A 15,113-nucleotide genomic window follows, 5' to 3' on the forward strand; every position below is an offset into this window, starting at 1 on the left:
CTCTTAAAGTCTGCTGCAGCAGGCACTTAGGATTCACATTTTTATTGCATTTTCTATATGCGACACTGCTCTTTTCCTCCCCTTAAGACAAAACCCTCCATTTGATTGGAGCTGCTGACTACGAGATAGAAATAACCTCTATTGAAGCAATGTAATGCCAATCGTTAAAGCACAAGAAAAAATTGAATTCGAAATCATAGGAGATAATTAAATGTCTCTGAGTAAAAAGGTGCACGCTGGCCTGTTTAAATAGCTGCCTGTACAAATCCTAATCTAATACAATGATTTGCAAATCCGATATTCAATAGAATACACTACAAAGCCAAGACGAGAAGTGACAGGGTGAGTGTTACAATTTGGTATCATAGGAGAATCCCCCGAAAGGCTCATTTGTTCAAGCAAAAGGATAAGCCGAGGTTCACCACTTTGTGAATAACAACGTAAGCAAATAGTTTGGGAACATTTCTTAATGCGCAATTGCAAGGAATTTCATCATGTCCTGTCCGTAACATCATTAAAATATTCGGAGAATCTCGACAAAAGTCTCTGCATGTAAGCAGGAAGGCCAAACAGGAACACTGAATGCCCATGAATTTTGAGTATTACCACGTGGGCTCTGGAACACGTCAACAAGTGTATATTTGCAATAAAACTGTTTATCAGTTTGAATATGAATTATTTTGTCTTCCTAGTGCATTCAATTGAAAATGTGCAAATTATTGAATTCGCTTTGCATTTGTGTTAAACACAACGTCCCAGCTTCACTGGAATCGGGCTTTGCGTGGAAGTGAGACTGAGAGAGCAGCCAAGCATCCATCCATCCATCAATAATAATAAATATGTATAAAAGGCACAGGCCATTTCCTCTCAGAAGAGATGATTGAAGATGTTCATCCCCCTGGTACATTTAAATGTTTAACAACTAATTCACCGGCCATGAATCAAGACATCCATCCATCCATCCATCTATCCATCCATCCATCCATCCATCCATCCATCCATCCATCCATCCATCCATCCATCCATCCATCTTCTTCCGCTTATCGGGTCGGGGGGGCAGCAGCTTCAGGAGGGACTCCCAGACTTCCCTATCCCCAGCCACCTGATGTACCTCATCCCGGGAGATCCCAAGGCGTTCCCAGGCCAGCTGAGAGACATAGTCTCTCCAGCGCGTCCTGGGTCGTCCCTGGGGTCTCCTACCGGCCATGACTCAAGACAACGGGATAAAAACATGATATGCACAGATCACTTAAACCTAAAGTCAATTAAAGAGCGTTTTGCATGTAATTGCATTGCATAAATCACCCTGGACAACACAGGCATTTGTTTGCGATACAACGATCATTCCCTAAATGCAAAGCTTATATAGTAGCAAGCATGTTTCCTCAGCTCTGCATTTGAATCGAATTACCGATGCATACAACTGACCTTTTTGTTCTTCAAGCATTTTGTGTGATTCCATGGAGAAGCATAGCTAAGAAAGAACCAATTATTTGCAGTGCTGGTATCATTTTTCTTCTGGATTACACACCGTTCTAGCAGTGGCGTGCAAAGCGCAAAAGATGCCCAGCCCGATCGGCCGATTGTGATGCCCCCAGAAAAATTGATGCTGGGGTTGAGGGGGCATGGGTGATTTTTTTTATAACTTAATGTGTATCGATCGTAGTAGGATAGTTTTTCATTATGCTCCTTTATCTACGATTGACAACGGGCATGCAACAAATCGTGTTAAACAAGTAGGGGATCAGGAGGTGCAAATTCAAACCCTACTTTGAAACCCTAACCCTATTTGAAACCTTGACCCAGGTTTTAAACCCTACTGCAAAGCCCAAATCTTCGTTTAGATCACTAATTCTAAACTATCCCTAGTTTAGAAAAAATACTAGTTTAAAGCCATAATACGACCATTAACTATTACCTGAACCCTAACAACTAAACCCGATCCCTATCCCTGTCCCTAACTCTTACTACGAAACCTAAACCTTAGTTCAAAATGTTACTTCAAAACCCTAAATATAGTTTAGAACTCTACTTCAAATCAATCCATCCATCTATCCATCCATTTTGTACTCGTGGGTGATTCTATCCAAACTAACCCTGAAAATAGAAACACTTGAACATGTTGCCATCCCCATCAGTCCGAGCAGGTGAATGTGGAGCTGTTTGAATGTCCCGTACTTAATTACACTTTTTACCAACACTGCAGAAATCTAATCCCCTGAAGAGGAAAGTTCCATTAAACATGAAAGGTGGGCCAGTGTTCAACGTTGCCTTTGTAAATAGGACACGAGGAGGGAATGCTGTATCATTCTGCACCTTGTAATTGTAACGCCTTCCTCTTCTGATCCAGGGATAATTAATGTTCTCCTGAATTCCCAGCCCTTAGCCTGTGGGACATCTGGACGCCTTTATTGCCTCCTGACAGCTTGAGCAACAAAAATATATATATTATATTGCCTTGGAAAGGGTTAAATGCATCATGCCATCACAACTGCAGAATTAAATACTAAGTAAATAAATACTATGTATTTCAATCAAGTCTGCAGTCTGCAGAAAGAGACTTAAAAATAAATGTGTGTTGTTTTTTTTTACATATCTTATTAAAATCTTGAGAATTATTTACTGTATTTCGTTGTGTACCACTTGTGGGCAGACTGGTCATGTGACACTGTAATGATGTCTGGAACAACATACATATTGATTTAAGGATTTAAGTGGTCGTATGTACACAGTGCATTGATTTGTGAAAACAAAATAAAATACTTGTAGTGATTACCCCTGCCAGCAGCAAATCCTCCCAAATATACGGAAGTCCTCAAAACCAAGTGGAGGGACCAAAGTATAAACAGTCTGCTTTCACAGAGGACTACAGAAATCGGAGAAAAATTACAGGTGAGAGACTGAAAATCAGAAGATTTGGATGATTAAAGGATGTCTCGAAAAGATTAATCCATTATCAAACTATCGATTGGTTATTAATAAGTTGTCAATAATGGCTTCATCATTGCACTCTAATATATTAATATAAAATATTTACTTACATAATACAGGGAGAGGACATACAACATTTAACATTTAATTGTATAACATTTAAACTTTTTGAAAATAATCATAAGCTTAGTTTCACTGTCTGTACATTGATAGGCGAGAACAAGCGTACGTGTTTGCTTTTTTCAAATTAATATACCCTAATCATGCACTTGGCTCTGAAGTGCAAATAAAACCTCAGTTGGCATGTTTGTGGGTACACTCCAAAGTCTAATAAATGGACGTCTCCCAAAGTGTCCTGTTGGACTCATGCATTTTTTATAACGCTAATGATTTCTCCGATGACTACTAGTTCATTTGCACCCTGGCGTCCATGCACCATGTCTTCTCACCATCAGATTGAAATTAAACAACAAATTGACAGCATTAAAGCTCGAGAAATTTGCATGGTAAGCATTTTAGCTCCATCTGTTTGTCGAGTCAAGCAATATTAGTTTGTCAAATTCTCTGATGGTTACAAAGTTTGCACACACCATTTTCAAGATGCTAGATTGTTGCGATAAAGACCAAGATAAATTAACCTTTACAACTCATTCAAATGGGTGCGGGCATAATTTCAGACATGCCCTCTTTGAGGTTAGGTCGGATGGATGGACGGGCATCTTGTATATATTGTAGCGTTCCTCATATTGCTCTGGCAACAAAATTGAATGAATGAATTCCTTTATTGTCACGTTAACGCAGTGTTAACTGTGAAAATTAGTTTGGCAGCTCCACATGGCAGATCGTGTGTGTGTGTGTGTGTGTGTGTGTGTGTGTGTGTTTGCGTGCATGTGCGTGCTTGCGTGCGTATTTGTTAAGCTCTGGAGGTCGGTCTGCCAGAGAAGAGGCGGCAATGTCAGTCTCTCAGTCTTGAAGCCTCGCATGTGATTCAGGGTTAATACTTCTAAAGCCTCCGCGTTTCTGTGTTTAGGAACAGCTCAACAGCTTTGAGTCGGAAACAGACCCGCTGGCCGCTTCTAAAACTACCTTAGGTCCATTAATTGTAATATCACAGGAAGGGTTGAGAAAAGCTAACCTATGGATTAAAGTGTCACACTTCACCACCTTGATTGATAAATCTTCATTTAGGTGACACACCAGGGCAGACACGAGAGTATAAGTAGCTCCTGTGCTTTTGCATCCCATCGTCATTCAAATGCTTCATCCTGCCTGTTAGCTCTTCAAGGCCTTGGCAGATTTAGCTCTCTTGTTTCACATCACAGGAGCCCATCTACTTATTATCTGTCAAGTCTCAAGTGATCTCTGGGGAGCAGCCATATTTACGGAGCTGTTTTCTTCAACGCCAGAGGATGCGCGCCTATCGACTTACAAATATCATCTGAGCCATAGACCACTCTAAAACAGTACCGTACAATTCTGAATTGTCTTTTCTTTGGAAAGTGATGCGCTATAATAAACATTTTAAACCATTCGAAATGTGTATAGCTCCCTTTTTTTCATTTTGTCATTGTTTTATTGTACTGAAACTCCAAATATATATATAAAAATTAGCCACATTTATAAATAGAACGGTGACATTCACTGGACTTCACATGGACACTTGGTGGCGCACTGGTTAGCATGTCCACCCCACGGTGCAGAGGTTGCGGTTTTGACACCGGCCTGTGTGGAGTTTGCATGTTCTCCTTACAAAGTTAAAAAGTTAAAGTCCCAATGATCTCCACAAACACATCTGGGTGTGGTGAAATTTGTCCTCTGCATTTAACCCCTCCCGTGTGATTTTGATCCATCCCCTGGGGGAGAGGGGAGCAGTGAGCAGCAGCGGTGCCACACTCGGGAATCATTTGGTGATCTAACCCCCAATTCCAACCCTTAATGCTGAGTGCCAAGCAGGAAGGCAATGGGTCCCATTTTTATAGACTTTGGTATGACCCAGCCGGGGTTTGAACCCACAACCTTCCAGTCTCAGGGAGGACACTCTACCAACTAGGCCACTGAGCTGAGCTATACCTGCGTAGGTATCCCAAAAACATGCACGGTAGGCCGATTGAGCACTCCAAATTGTCTGTAGATGGTTAGACACTTGTTCGTCTATGTGTGCCCTGCAATTGGCTGGCAACAAGTTCAGGGTTTCCCCGCCTACTGCCCGATGACTGTGAGAAGCAGCGAGTCAGAAAATGGATGGCCGGATGAATAATTGTTTTTGAGCTAGCTTTTGAGCACATGACAGTGATTCAACACAAAATGTTATTTTATAAATCAACAAATAAAATCCCCCAAATAATCTGGGTAACGCAAAGATTAATATAACAGGATGGTGAATCCATGGCACTGATAAACTGTTGGAAATGCATCAGGAGGCCTACATGGATTAAAACCTCCTGCGAAACATATGGAATTTTATACAACAATAAAAATAGAAATGACAGGATAGTGCATTTAATGGGGAAGAAAGCTTTTCATGATTTGGTGAAGAAATAAACCATGGTGTGAGGGTAATAAGGCAAACTGAACAGAAATCGTCAGCTGACACACACAAAAAGCAGAATTCTCTCCAAAGAGGAGCAGCTCAGCTCATTGTTTTGCTACACTGGCCACAAAGGCATCATAAATTCACAAAGAACAATCACAGGTGTGACAAGATCTCCCTCGACAGGCTCGTCTCCATTTGTTCAGCATGTAGACTGTATATTGTGATATTGTCAATATAAAAATGACAAAAAAAGAGATGGGTAGTGAACAAATAATGCTGGTCTTGACCCTGATAAAAATCAAGAAAATATTTCCAAACACAGTAGAAAAGAATTGCAACGAAATCATTTCTCCCATAGGAAATCATTTGAAACTCAAGTTTGGCTCTCGTGGGGTCTAATAGTACTTGGGGACAAAAAGTGTATCTGCACTAGTTCAGGTAAGTTTTGAAAATTCTCAAGCGACTGTCACACAAGAGTAAATAAAATATAAACTTCAGTATTTTCTTTGGATTTCACTCCAGCAACTCCAGACCCGTGGCCCCCGCTGGGGTTCCTCCCGGCGCCATCAGACTCGCGGCCGCATTAGGGTCCCACTCCAGCGTTGCCGGATTTGCGGCCGTCGCCGGACCTGCAGCCGTCAGCGGACTGCGTGCCAGCAACACCGGACCCGCGGCCTTCACCAGACCTCTAGCCACCTGCGCCGGACCAGCGATCATCCCCTCAGGAGCCCAGCCAACACCAGGTACCAGGAGGCCAGCTACCACCTGGCCCAGTAGGCAAACGCCATCAGGTTCGCGAGGACACCCACCACCAGGCCTAGTAGGCTAACACCACCAGCCCAGGAGGAGAGCTACCATCAGGTATAGATTGATAGCCGGGATGGCCATGAAAGTGCTTCAGAAGGACATGGAGGAGCTGAAGTTATCAATGGAAGTGATGTCTTCAAATGTGGAAATTATAATGAAGCAACAGGCCATTATTGCAGAGCTGATGGGAGAGGTGAAGCGGCTCAAACAATTAAACATTGAACAAAATAAGAAAATTGTCAGCCTGGAAAATAGATTAGACAATTTGGAGCAGTACTCAAGAATGAGCGATGTCATCATCACAGGTTTAAGGATCAAACCACGGAGCTACCAGCAGGCTGTGAAAGGCCTTGCTTCAGAGGATGATCCTGAACATGAGGAGACAACAGAGGAGCAGGTAAAAACTTTCCTCCAGAGTAAAGACATCACCATTGACATTGTTAATATTGAGGCATGCCACACTCTGCCAACCAAGAGTCTGAAAGGTAAGCCTGTCATACCATCTATAACTGTCCGATTTACAAAAAGGAAAAGTAAGATAAATCTGCTCAAACAAAGTAGAAAACTAAAAGGCACGAACGTGTACATTAATGAACACCTCACCAAGACAAATGGTGAAATAGCTAAGAAAGCAAGAGATCTTAAGAAAAGCGGTAAAATACAGTCCACTTGGACCGCTGGTTGTAAGGTGTTCATCAAACCTGTTGGGGCAGCAGAAAGTTCTCATGGTTTCTGCATCAGTGCCATAGAGCAACTTAAGAGGTACGAAGGAGACTAGTAACCTGTACATTATTCTGTCTGCTGAACCTCAAGTTGTGGTACCTTTAGATCATGGAATGTAAAAACCTGGTGAAATTATCAACCCACCATGAACAGTACTGACAAATGCCTTTCTTTTCCAACTGGTGTTCATTTAACTGAAAATGAAGAACTTGATTTGAAAACATTTGACTTCACTGACCATAAGGGATTTGACATAGAGAACAATATTGATCCTGTGAATAACTTCTTCTAACTTTGCTTTCCTTTGTCTTTTAGCTTTGATTTGCTTTGATGGCTTTTATCTTGTGCCTTTCTGACTTTCTTTGGGTCCCATTTTTATAGTCTTTGGTATGACCCGGCCGCGGTTTGAAGCCACAACCTTCCAGTCTCAGGGCGGACACTCTACCACTAAGCCACTGAGCTGGTCAACACTGAAGCCTACAACACATTCATGGCCATTATATCCGAACTTTATTAAAACTGTCCTCTTGTAAAGAAAGCAGTTAAACTAAATTCAGTGGAAAAACCATGGCTGACAAAGGGAATCTTAAGTGCTTGCAAGAAGAAAAACCTATTATACAAAGATTTCTTAAAGATAAGAACAAAAGAAGCTGAATTAAAATATAAGATCTATAAAAACAAATTGATTAAAATAATGAGAATCAGTAAAAGGGACTACTATAGCAAGATACTGGAGGAAAACAAGAGTAATACAATAATAACATGGAAAGTGTTAAATGAGGTTATTAAAAACAGAACTGGAAAGCCAGGATATCCTTCTTACTTTGTAAACAGTAATAACATAACTATAAATGATCTTACTATGATTGCAGAGGAGTTCAATGATTACTATGTTGGTATTAGGCCTACTTTGGCAGAGGAAGTAGCAAAAAAAGGGAGTACAAGTGACCTACTTAAGGATGTACCCATAGCCGAAAGTATGGTTCTAATGGGAACGAATGAGAAGGAAATAATAGAAATCGTTAGAGAATTCAAAGGTAAAAAGTCAACCGACTGTAACGGGATTGATATGTCACTTGTTAAAAATATTATTGAATGTGTGGTGAAACCCCTTACAGATATCTGCAACCAATCTCTGACAAATGGTGTTTTTCCAAGTGAAATGAAAACTGCTAAAATTATTCCGATATATAAAGCTGGGGACACACATTCTCAAATTATAGGCCAATATCTCTACTCCCACAATTCTCTAAGATATTAGAATTTTTTTTTATAAAAGGCTTGATGATTTTATTAAAAAACAAAATTTTCTGTGTGGCCAACAGTATGGATTTCGGAAAAATAGGACCACCACACTAGCTTTGTTAGATTTCGTAGCTGAAATAACAACAGCTATTGAAAATAGACGATATGTTGTAGGTGTTTTCTTGGATTTTAAGAAAGCTTTTGATACTGTAAATTATGAAATACTGTTAACAAAACTTGAAAGATATGGGATACAAGGTATGTCACTCACTTGGTTAAACAGTTATTGATCAAACAGGACTCAATATGTGCAATTTATGGACTATAAATCAAAACAAAAGCAGGTAAAGTGTGGTGTTCCTCAGGGCTCAATATTAGGCCCCTTGTTATTTATTTTGTATGTCAATGAAATATGCAAGGTCTCCAGGTTACTCAAGGCCGTAGTTTTTGCAGATGACACAAACCTGCTTTGCAGTGGGGAGGACCTGGATCAACTATTGGATACTGTGGGTATTGAAACGGAAAAATTACAGAGTTGGTTTGACACAAACTAACACTAAATTTAAGTAAAACAAAGTATATTACATTTAGAAACCGTCCGACCAACACAGACAAAATTCTTACAATAAATAATATAGAAATAGAAAGAGTAAATGAGTAAAATTTCTTGGAGTGCTTATAGATAAGAAATTAAGTTGGAAACCACATATAATGTATATCAAATCAAAAATTTCAAAATCACTAGCAGTATTATATAAAGTAAAAGACCTTATAAATCAGTCATCATTATATTCCTTGTGCTGCTCCTTCATACTCCCATACATTATGTACTGTGTGGAGGTGTGGGGCAATACATACAAAACAAACAGATCCAATCTTCATTCTTCAAAAAAAAGCAATACGACTTGTAAATAATGCTGATTATAGAGAACCATCTAACCCTCTCTTTATTAAATTGAACTCACTGAAATATAACGACCTGGTCGACTTTAAAACCATCCAACTCATGTACAAAATAAAAAATAATCAATTACCAAACAGTATCCAGAGGTTGTTTGAGTGGAGGGAAAGTACCTATTATTTAAGAGGAACACGTATGTTTAAAAGAGATTTAGTGAGAACAAACTTAAAGTTACATTGTATAACAGTTAGAGGTGTGGAATTATGGAACACCAGCAGTGAAGAATTAAAGAACTGTAGTACCTTACCTTAATTTAAAAAAATGTATAAGGACAAAATATTGACGGGATACCGTCGCATGCTGTGAAGTTGTTTAAGTTGCTTTTGTATTTATCTTAAGAAAATATATAGTATATATATATATTCTCTTTAATATATTGACTATGGACAAATTCTTGACAGAATCGAACAAACATAGTTACATGGGGTAGAGTCAGATAAACTTAGGCTTCCTTCTACTCCCTTTTTGAACAAATATGATTTTACGCTAAAGGAAAATTATAATGCAATATCTTTTATGTTCTATTGTACTATGGAGTTATCATTTTTCTGTATTTTTTCTTTCTGTATTTGTTCGAAATAAACGTTTTAAAAAAAAATAAAAAATCCAAAACGACTATAAACCCGGTCATCGGATTATGACAAATTGTGCAAAAAAAATAATCTGTGCGTTGCTTATATTCAAACCACAATAGATATTACTCAAGCGAGAGATTTAACTCCTACGTGGACACTCATTAAGAACAACGTAGATGAAGCGCCGGATTATGTACATTTTAAAATGATATTCAAGCAAATGAATACAAATGAGATTGAATTTTGGGACTGGAGTCCTCGCCATTAATGCTGGGTCGGAGATGAAATAACACTCAAACATGCACACACACACGTCTTGCTAATTAGGTCTGCCCCAGCATATTAAACCAGCCTTTCGCCAACACATACCAATTCTCTTCAAGTACAAAATGCCTAAAGATGTAACGTCTGGATTAGTCCTAAAATCATTTGACATGAATAGCATGGTGCTGCTTTAAATGATTGAAACTAAGACATCCAATCAAGCAGTTGTTTCTTGATTATTACAAGAGCTGTTTGATGTTCAGAGGAAATTTAGTGCCTGTAAGATGGAAAGGCAAAGACGAGCTCTCGAGATAGTGGCGAGATGAAAGCAGTATGTGACATGTCACAATTTTAAAAAAATAAATAAAAAAAATAGTCCACTTTGTAACGCAAATGACAGAAAAAAATCTACTGGGGAAAAACGATTTCAATTAAAGTAAACAAATATTTTCCGTCACGATTTAAGATTTGACAACAATTTAGCAGCACAATGAAGCTTGAAATCAATTGAGTTGAAAACATTTTTTTGGGGGGGATGGTTTTATTCAGTTGCTGATCAAAATACAGAGCAGGCACATAAATTCTGTCTACTAACAGGTCAGCTATATATAAAAGAAAAAAAAAAAGAAAACGCAATGCACAGCAAAGTACTTTACTTATATCTATTTCAAAATCGGATACGTACAGCAAAATGCAATCCAAGGAGGGAAGGGTGGTGTTAGATGGGATCTTTGTGATGATGAGGGAAAAAACATGCTCAGTGATGTGTGTGTGTGTGTGTGTTTGAGCACAAATGCAGGATTAGTTCACTGATGCCAAAAACAAGTTTGAATGGAAAACTAAACCACACTTTTTGAAACCTTCAAAGTCTCACAATGCCATCAAAACGTGACCATTTTTAAAGCTTTAACACATTACGAGTTGCTTTAATGCTTCCAAAAGCTAAGTTTACCACATAAATCTAGACCAGCTCTCAAGATTTAGAACAAGGAATAGAAAACAAGTCATTAGGGAGGAACCCCGCTTCTTTTCGTGCCTTCCTCCCAGGCTGAGTCGAGCAACGTATTGATACCTCAATTTAGACCCATTCTAAGATGGTGGAGCTTGGTCTCATTGACAGAAAATAACGCTTGGCACTTCTCTGCAGAGAACAGGCGAATTTCACTGATTGTTTGGCCGACTGGGTTTTATAAGACTTCATCAATGAGCCTCAAATGCTCGGAGCTGCCCTGAAAGGGCAGATCTGTTGGTCTTAAATGCTCTTGGTTACAAGGCCGTGTAAAAAGGCTGCATTGCTGAACAAAACAGCGAGAAAACAAAAAAAGTAAAAAATGTGTCAGAGATGACAAATCTGTCATCCGGTGTTAACAGGTACAAATTTATAGTACAAACTTTGGCTTGTTACAGTTGGGCCATGACACATTCAAGTCACACATTCGCCCCACATGCTCCAAACATTATTGCTCGAGTTGAAATAAGGCCATTGGGAGTTTGCATAGTTATTTGTGGTACAGACAATGAAAAACACCAGAGAACCCCAGCATGGTAATAATACAAAGAAATGAGAATTGCCTTGTGGAATTAGGTCATACATACAGAACAGAAAATAAATTGGAAAATACAAAACAAAACACTTCTGTCCAATTGATCCTTTACTATTTTCCACGCAAGACAGTATACAGCAGTCATCTGGAATTGAGATGAGGCAGACGCGTACACATGGACCAACAGAATGATTACAATATCGGGTTGAAAAAAGGTTAAAAGCTCTCTTTAATAAAATGACAAGCTTGATCTCTATTCAAAAACAAAAATGAGGGAGGCACTAGATGCTATCCATTGCTTTAAACTCGCTCAGAGCCTGCACGGGGTTGACGTGCTTCTTGTGAGAGGATCTCTTGACCCGATTAGTTTGGCCATCATCTTGCTTCTCTCGCTTCACCAGAGGTTTCTTCTCAGGTGCCTTCATCCTCCAGGAAATGGCGGGCATATTGAGAGCCTCCATACCTTTGTTCTTCTGGTACTTGGTGGAGGCGACGTACGACGCCTTCACGGTGGACACCACGGTGTTCATCAGATTCTTTGCGGCTTGAATGAGGGACATGGCGCTGTCCAACTGTTTGTGTGAAAACAAGAGAGAAAGAGAGCGTGAAAGGTGAAAAAAAAAAAAGTTAGCCTCTGAGATGTTGGAAAACAAAGGCGTCATTGTTTGGAACCGGCAATCAACAACCTTTTCACATTTTGACATATAAACATATGCGAGGATTTGCCGAAAAGATAAAAAGGTCAGACTAATTTAATTCCAACTATTTAAAAGCCTCCAAGACATTGGTGACACTTATGCTAAGTGTGAAAGCGCAGTCGCCTGTCAGCCTCGCTGAAAGGGGATTCATTATTTCATGCACAGAGGCTTGCTATTAAAATCAGGTTGGCTGGCAAGTGGCTAATTAACGCTTTAACAACCCTGTAAACATTGCTCATCCTGAAAATGGTGCACGCGTGGAGGCAATGTCTGTTTTCTAGCAAACAAAGCAATTACACCCTTGCGATTAGTCAATATAAAGTGGCACCAATTCAACCAAACCAACGTAACAACTGTAGTAGTTCAAGTGGAAAACCGTGACTAAAAAGCGTGTCATAAGAAGGTAGCCTTAACAGTTCAAATGCTTTAAAAGCGGAAAGTTAGCAAATCTGTAAATATATCAGAGCGATGACAAAGAGGAAAAAAGTTCATGATCATTTTAAAACAGGAAACTTAGGGCGACAGTACAGTTACAGTATTTTCAGACTAAGTCGCTCGCGAGTACAATCACACTAACGCATGCTAATGCACAAAAAGTATTTGCCAACTGCCAAGAGAAAATTAAAGGGAGATGGAAGACGAGAAGTTGCACTAGTCACAGCAACTAATGCGTGACGCCGATGTATTGTTAGTTTGCTGTTGCCTCTTCTGGGAACAAAGTGACTGTCTCCCAAGCTGGCGAGCTGACTAATTTAGCATGCGGAATCCGCCACAAAAGGATTTACCATTTACAGCCGCAAAACACACAATACAAGAGTAGGATTCTACCTTTGGCCACAATGCAATGCAAAGGTTTTAGTCAAGGTAAGGGAACGTTTCAAATCCAACTAGAATTCCTTCTTTGCCATCTACAGTATTAGGGAGTGGGGGTTTATTTATATATATATATCTTCGGCCACAAGCATTATTGCCGAAGGCATATTTCAGTATTTTTGGAAAACATTTCTTGATCACATTTTACTCCATCTTTCTAAAGCGCAACCTACGTATTATGCAGTCGACATCATAGAAATAAGCGGTGGCAATTTTGCTTTTCTCCATCGTCTTTCAAGCCCACTTAAAATATCACAGAAAACATTCCCTGCCGAGTTCAAAAGGTAATCGTTTGATTCTTGAACAGATTAACTGATACGTTACGGCAAGTGTTGTTAAAAGCCACTACATTCAGAAAGGACTTGATGTCAAATCTACCTATTTCATGTGAAAGGAGCGGAAGCAACCGAGGACCGCTCTATCAACTTGCTGTTCTGACGCGACAACACAGGTACGTGAGGAAGAGTGGCATTTGAAAAGCTCTTTTCCTGAATGATTTGGATTCTTTGCCGTCTTCCTCTTTGGGATTCAGTAGGTTATCCAAGAGACTTTCACACTTGACTTTGCTTTTCTCGCAGGGGTTGTCAAAACATTTCACCAACGGTTAGGCTTATTTCTTAGGTCATTCAACTGCTCCCCTACTCCTCAGTTACTTTGGTGGCTGAGCACATTGAGGAGCGTAAATTATAGATGGCCCCCTGGTGCCTATGATTAAAACGATGGTGTACTTACCCCTGAGACAACCAGCTCTCCTCCCAGATTCTGAACCTCGGCCTTGACTTTACTGCAGATGTTGAGCTGGTGGCAGTACAAGGCAATACGCTGCAGGTAGGCGAGCAGGTCCTGCTTACAGGTTGAGTCCGGACACTGCAAGACACAATGACAACGCCGTTAACAAATCTGCGACGCTCGCACATACACAAACTTTGAAGATGGCTTGGCGGCACTGCAGCATGAGAGGTATGGGAGAGGCCCACATCGGGAACAGGCTCAGAGCCAAAATGGTAAACTCAAAACACCAAGTGGAATAATCAGTATGCACATTTTATTACAGATTATTTAGCTATAGGTGTCAACAACTTTGAATACAAAAATACTACAATTTAAAATGTGGTAATTGAAAATACTGGCTACCATTTTAATTGAATAAATCTCTCAAGCCATTTGTTTGTGGGAACATGGCAGGATGAAAGCATACATTCATTGACAATTTGTAAATTATTAGAGAGCTCTGACAATCAACAATTAACACTGAGTATTTTTAGCAGAAAGGTCAGATGACAAAAGTTTCCGTCATCTGACTGAAAACCAACCTTCCATTAAATATGCAACAACGTGGGGTTCGCTAATAGGTATATTCAGCAGGATAAGAGGTTATAATGGCACCAAATGTTACTTTTTAAAGAGACGGTGAGAGCTCTTCCATCCAACACTGCGAAGTGACATGTTGGATGAGCACATTTGTCGTACTTCAAATGTATACGTATTCCTTTGTAGCTTTTTCTGGGAAGCCTACAGAAGCCCTGCGTTGCTATGAATGAAATGGGCTGAATCTCTTTCATCATCACTATCTATTCCTGACTAATAGAAATATGGTCCAAGTGGAGAAGAGGGATATGTAATACTTCACCACCCATGAAATAAAATAATTAAAAAAGATGAGGGGAAAGGAGGGGGTTGATCATCTTACAGATGAGGACAAATACATAGATGGCAGGAGGAAGAAAATGGGAGGGTTAAAAAGCGGAGCTGAACCAAAAACATAAAACTGAAGACAAGCACTTGAGAGAAAGCATGAGGACGAAGAGTGAGCCAGAGGGGAAACCGTATGGAGAAGTAAATAAGAGCGATATCCAACTAGGGAGAAGAGAAACACAAGGATTCAACTGCAGCTTGCACGGATACTGAGTGCGAGGTTATACTTGTGTGCGTGCGTGTGTGCAAACATACACACACTCG

The 15,113-nt window shown here is 39.8% G+C and overlaps 1 protein-coding gene across 1 annotated transcript in view; it reads right to left on the reverse strand.

Annotated features, from left to right (window-relative positions):
* Positions 1-10,560: 10,560 nt before the first annotated feature.
* Positions 10,561-15,113, reverse strand: part of ctnna1 (catenin (cadherin-associated protein), alpha 1) — a 41,517-nt gene continuing 36,964 nt past the window's right edge. The window contains exons 17-18 of the mRNA XM_061269419.1: positions 13,887-14,021; positions 10,561-12,155 (exon numbers count right to left, since the gene is read on the reverse strand). Coding sequence (XP_061125403.1) covers positions 11,865-12,155; positions 13,887-14,021 — 426 coding nt within the window. The 3' untranslated portion in view covers positions 10,561-11,864. The remainder of the gene's footprint in view (positions 12,156-13,886; positions 14,022-15,113) is intronic.

This window comes from Syngnathus typhle, linkage group LG1 (genome assembly GCF_033458585.1).
Source record: "Syngnathus typhle isolate RoL2023-S1 ecotype Sweden linkage group LG1, RoL_Styp_1.0, whole genome shotgun sequence".
Taxonomy (NCBI): domain Eukaryota; kingdom Metazoa; phylum Chordata; class Actinopteri; order Syngnathiformes; family Syngnathidae; genus Syngnathus; species Syngnathus typhle.